The sequence below is a fragment of the Phragmites australis genome, chromosome 11 (genome assembly GCF_958298935.1).
Source record: "Phragmites australis chromosome 11, lpPhrAust1.1, whole genome shotgun sequence".
Taxonomy (NCBI): Eukaryota; Viridiplantae; Streptophyta; class Magnoliopsida; order Poales; family Poaceae; genus Phragmites; species Phragmites australis.
Genome location: NC_084931.1, coordinates 21,067,713 through 21,073,313, shown reverse-complemented (window position 1 = coordinate 21,073,313; position 5,601 = coordinate 21,067,713). Strand labels below are relative to the sequence as shown.

The 5,601-nt window shown below is 49.2% G+C and overlaps 1 protein-coding gene across 1 annotated transcript; it reads left to right on the top strand.

Annotated features, from left to right (window-relative positions):
• The first annotated feature begins 214 nt into the window (after positions 1-214).
• LOC133883944 (cation/H(+) antiporter 20-like) lies at positions 215-4,766 on the top strand. Its single transcript, XM_062323351.1, has 3 exons — positions 215-502; positions 3,284-4,303; positions 4,379-4,766. Exons 1-3 carry the CDS (start codon positions 311-313, stop codon positions 4,538-4,540), a joined length of 1,374 nt encoding a protein of 457 aa, XP_062179335.1. The 5' UTR covers positions 215-310; the 3' UTR covers positions 4,541-4,766.
• The last annotated feature ends 835 nt before the right edge of the window (positions 4,767-5,601 follow it).

The window sequence follows — 5,601 nt, the reverse complement described above, 5'->3', positions numbered from 1 at the left end:
AGACACAGAAGATCACGCACATGAACACTTTTCCCCATGTCCGTCCAAATCCATCTGATCTCTCTCCCCTAATGATGGAGAAGGGCACTGAGCTTACCACTAATAACGTATCATCAGGTGCACGAGCCTCCCAGCCAGGTTGCATCGGCTATCAGCGCACACACGCCTATAAATTCGGAGCGCTCGGCCCAGGCCACAACATGCATGCATGCACAGCTGCCAGCTTAAGTCATTGGCATAGCTAGCAGCTACATCGCCTGCAGCACAGCAGAGGAGAGTGCGTGCACACGGTCGATACGAACCGATCGACATGGCGGCGGCGAACTCGTCGGCGTCCGCGACCGTGAAGATGGCGTCCGACGGGCTGTGGCAGGGCGAGAACCCTCTCGACTTCGCCCTGCCGCTCCTCGCCGTGCAGATCGCCGCCATACTCGTGGCCACGCAGGGTCTCGCGCTCGCGCTCAGGCCACTGCGCCAACCGAAAGTTGTCGCCGAGATCCTGGTATAAAATGCGTATATTTGTCTATATTTGTGCATATATCTTTGAGGTTCATATATATATATATATATATATGATAGAGAGATATATATCAAAATGAAATAATGATGATGTTGGTGGTGGTAATAATAATAATAAGGATATGACGACTGACAGAACCGTAATCAACCGACATGCAGTCATTATATGCAAATTCAAAAGGGTTCATGATGTTAATTTCTCAACCATATATAAGACCTTCGTGACCGTTGGATCGCCCGAAGGTTAACCCCTCGATCGGGAGATCACCAAAATCTTTTGAAAATGATGGGCTACAAATCTGACGAGCAGTTAAGTGCTGCACTGCTGGTGAACCCTAACCAGTCATTGATCGCTCGTACACACACAGTGGATCGACCTGTCATGAAGTGCTGTCTGCATTACATTGGCATGTCTTTTCTTTTCCTTCTTTCTTCCTTTACTTTGGGAGAATCTAGTTTCCTCTTTGAGTATCTACGTAACAAGTGTACGTGCTAAAAACTAGGTCAGCTAAACATTTTCCAGACTAGACAGTGCTTGTGAGTCAGATCATGAAACCAACTTACTCCTGTTAGTATTCTGTTGAATGGGCCCATAGACCTCCTGGTCCACCGTGTCATTAGTCATTAGTAACACTTTTAACTCCCATTCCAATTTATTTTTAGTAAGTTATCTTTATCAAAGTGATCTCTCTTTCTATATACCATAAGAAAATCTTTATCCTCAGCAAAGTTTCAACTGCCATAGTAATATATTTGGAAAGGTGTGGTTTAAGTGAGCATGTTTTGATACATTGAGTGAACCAAAAAATGGCACTTGTAGACGTCTCTTTCATGAGATAATCTTACGTTGGCTAATTAAGCCACTAAATCTTGCTATACAATTTGCTTATCTCCTATAATTGCTCTGCAGAAGGAGATGTTGAGAGGGTATAGTGCTCATCCTCGGCTACTGTGTCATGCTTTTTCCTCACAACATTAACCAAGACCGGTATTGATTGCTGAGTGTTGTTCCTAAGCCATATGTCTTCCTAAATCCTTATTTGGGATCCATCCATTATTTGAAATTCAACCCATCTTAAGAACTCTTGTTTGACTTTCAATAGGCTAGACTAGAATCGAAGTGAGATTGTATTGGCTTTCCGAGAGGTGGGACTTTGGTCAGGCCGGGCTGGCACGGTCCCTTCATGCCTAGTGTCGTCTCGTGTCGAGCAGACTCAGCCCGCTCAGCCTGTCGGGTTGTGCCATGCCAGCACGGCAAGCTGATGGCCAGGCCCAAGCATGACCCATGGCACGCCGTGCCACCGCTGTGTCGTGCCAGCCCAGACACGATCCTTGTATTTGTGAACTCGTGTATAATATTTCCTGCACGATTAGGCACCATCAAGGATTCGATCCGGCTATCATGATAAGAAAACACAATTGTTATGCTCCATGAACGGGAACACGCATGAATATAATTGGCAACAACCAGCAAACAAGCTTGGATCTATTCGTGGACATACGTAAGACTCCCTTACCTCAATTGATCAGCACCACAATAAGAGGCTTGGATAAAATATTACGAGCACAATGAAGTGTCGACTGTCGGGCAATTGTATTAGCTTGACCCATCGTCAATAATAGTATGTTCTAATCACCAACCAACAACTCTTCAAGAATCAAACTCATTCATGTCGAGTCGGTCCAGACACGGCCCATTATTTGGGCTAGGCCAGGCCACCCACCGTGCCAAGACCCTAGGCACGGCACGGCCCGTGTGTCCGTGTCGTGCTAGCCTGGTCCAATTTTTCTTGTGTCATGCCGTGCCATGAGCCATGCCAAATTATCGTGTCATGGGCACCTTAATTTGGCCAAGCCCAAGTCCCACCTCTAGGCTTTCCTTCTGAATGTTTGAGGGTCTTGGTCCCTAAATATTTATTTCTGTGCAGTTTTTGCCAAGCCCCAATCCACCTTGGTTCCTGGGTTGACACCATATGTTCCATTTTACAAACATGTATTTCTTTTTATGAGTATCACGTTACCAAAAAGAATATGAATCTAGTTTGACAAGAATATGAGTAGTCTCTTAAGCACTTGTCGTAGTATTAACAAGAATAACATCATAAACGTAGGAAGGCTGCGGAATTTAGGAGAACTAATTTGTCTTCCGCAGACATATGTTTGCTTTTTCTAACTGCCCAGTTTCTTCTCAAATCGTTCTTGTACCATTTTCCAATCACTATTACGTAGCTTTCTACTATACATTAGGATACCAAGATATATAAAAAAATGCGAACCAACTTCATGGCCAAATAAACAGTGTATATTGGTCTTCATAATCCTTAGCATCTATATAGCAGAATAACTCACTTTCATAAAACTTAATTTTGAGACCAAAAGGTTGTTTAAAGGCATATAATATGAGCTTCATATTTTTTACCTGCTCAAAATTATATTTCATAAAAATGATGATATCGTGTGCGTATTACAAGATTGATAATCCGTCATCTTCCAAATGTGGTACAGCTCTTGATCACTCCAATCAATATGTCCGCTGCATGAGTGAGAGAACCGATCACTCCGATCAATGGAGTGATCAATTAAGCCCTTAATAATCTGACTAATTTCATCTGTCTGCCAGTGCCGAGTAGATTTTTTTCTGTCCAAATTTATATACTCTTCTGAGTACTCATTAATAATACTTATGATACTAGTTCACTAGTGCGTTTACTTATAATATGATTGGTGTGTTTGCTTATATCTGTGGCAACGCGTATACGCGCAGGGTGGAATCTTGCTGGGGCCGTCGGCCCTGGGCCGGTGGGGCGCCTTCCGTCGCACCCTCTTCCCCGCCTGGAGCACCGCCGCGCTGGACACCGTGTCGGGCCTCGGCCTTCTGCTCTTCCTCTTCCTGGTCGGCCTGGAGCTCGACTTCCGCTCCGTGCGCCGCTCGGGGCCGCGCAGCGTGGCCATCGCCGCTGCGGGCATCGTGCCGCCGTTCCTCGCCACGCCGGGCCTCGTGCCGCTCCTCAACCTCGCCGTCCCGGCGCCCCGCCACGCGGCCTTTCTACCGCTCTGCGTGTTCCTCGGCGCCGCGCTCTCGGTGACCGCGCTGCCCGTGCTCGCATGCATCCTCAAGGAGCTCGGCCTCCTCGGCATGCCGTTCGGAGAGACCGCCATGGCCGCGGCCGCGGTGAACGACATCTTCGCGTGGGCGCTCCTAGCCCTCGCGCTGGCCGTCTCCGGCGGGGGGGCAGAGCCCAAGAGCTCCCCTCTCGCGCCGGTCTACATCCTCGCGTCGGGGGCCGCCTTCGTGGTTTTCATGCTCTCCGCGCTCCGCCCGCTCATGGCGCGCCTGGCGCGCCGCGCGGGCCCCGACCGCGCCGCCAGCGTGTCTGCCTGCTCCGGCGCCGTGGCCTGCGCGCTCCTAGCGGGCGCTGTCACAGACGCCATCGGTGTCCACCCCGTGTTCGGCGCGTTCGTGTTCGGGTTGTCCATGCCGCGGGAGGGTGGCCTCGCGGAGCGCGTGGGCGAGAAGGTGGCGCCGCTGGTGTCCGGGCTGATGCTGCCGCTCTACTTCGCCACGAGCGGGCTGCACACCAACGTCGACAACGTCCGGGGCCCAGCGGCCTGGGGCATGGTCGCGCTCGTCGTCGCCGTGGCCTCCCTGGGGAAGTTCGGCGGCACGTTCGCGGTGGCCGCCGGGACCGGCATGGCCAGGCGCGAGGCGGCCGCGCTCGGCGTGGCCATGAGCACCAAGGGGCTCGTCGAGCTCATCGTGCTCAACATTGGCAAGGAGAGGAAGGTACGCACTACCTATACGTGTAGGTGCGTAATTACGAACGTCCATTTACTCAACACTTGTGCGCGCTGTGTGCAGGTGCTGGACGACACGACGTTCGCCATCTTCGTCATCATGGCACTGGCGACGACGGTGCTCGCGACGCCGTTGATGACGGCGCTGTACCGGTGCCCGCCGACGGCGACCACACCGGAGAGCGGCGAGATCCAACTCAAAGGCGGCGACGCCTGCCCGGCCTAGCTGAGAAGCCCAGAGGGTCTCATTAGCGTTTGTTTACTAATCGTATACACTATATATGTATGTATAGTATAATGTGCGTGCCTCCCTGGCCGGCCATGCTGATGAGTAGTGTTCAGGGCCAGCAGGGGTCCAGATATTTGTGTGATATCCTTACGAAATTACTTGTCTTGTTTGGAAGTGTAGTCCGTGTGTTTGCTATAATATAATCGCAGGAGATAATCATCCATGCCTGCATCAATTTTCTCATTGGATTCAAGCCAAATCGCTGGTCTCTAACTCTCAACAGCAGCAGGCCGAGGACCTGGAAAACGAAACAGAGCAGCTGCGGATTCAGGGAGAAAATGTTGTGATGCACCTCACGGTTTGCCGCTACAAGGAGACTCAGATACAAGCCACTACCGATCGAGACAACCATCCTCGCCCAGGGCGTCCATGCCATTCGGATGAGGATATCCATGCTTACTATGATTTATGTTTTTACTAGCACTACGGATTGTATTATTGTCCATGTCAATTATGTCACACTCAATCCTAGTATGTTGTGAAGAAATTAAAAAATAATAATGTATCGCTAACTAGTGCTGGTTCACTAGATACTTAGGTAGTGAGCGTACACACTAGAAAAAGTGTTGCCAGATTTCAAAAAAAAAAAATTGGACGCCAGGTTTCTGGAATTGTAGACATGTTTCAGAAATTGCTGAAGTAGGTTTACAAATTGTTGGCGGGTTTTCCCGACTTGTTGAACTACGTTACAACCATGAGATAGAAGACTCGGACCACTTTGGCGGTAGTTCGCTTGTGAATCAAAGGATCCAAAGACAAACTGGTTGTAACAGAGTTGTACAAATGGATTTTACGTTAAGTATTTCTCTTATGTAGGTTCAGAAATTGTTGCCAGATTTTAAAATTCTGTTGCCCGGTGTTCAGAAATTGAGGGGTAGTTCAGTAGATACTTATCAAAATGTATTGAGTGGTTTTCAAAATTATCTAGGGGGCGTTCGCCAGATAATTCTAGTGATTTTTCATCCGATAGAGCTCCCCTGTTCTTCAGCATCCTGAAA

Bases quoted from the DNA above. Each gene is read 5' to 3' on its own strand.
- LOC133883944 (XM_062323351.1), top strand. From the start codon at position 311: ATGGCGGCGGCGAACTCGTCGGCGTCCGCGACCGTGAAGATGGCGTCC. The intron at 503-3,283 runs GTATAAAATGCG...GTATACGCGCAG, and splicing joins AAGTTGTCGCCGAGATCCTG to GGTGGAATCTTGCTGGGGCC. The intron at 4,304-4,378 runs GTACGCACTACC...CGCTGTGTGCAG, and splicing joins ACATTGGCAAGGAGAGGAAG to GTGCTGGACGACACGACGTT.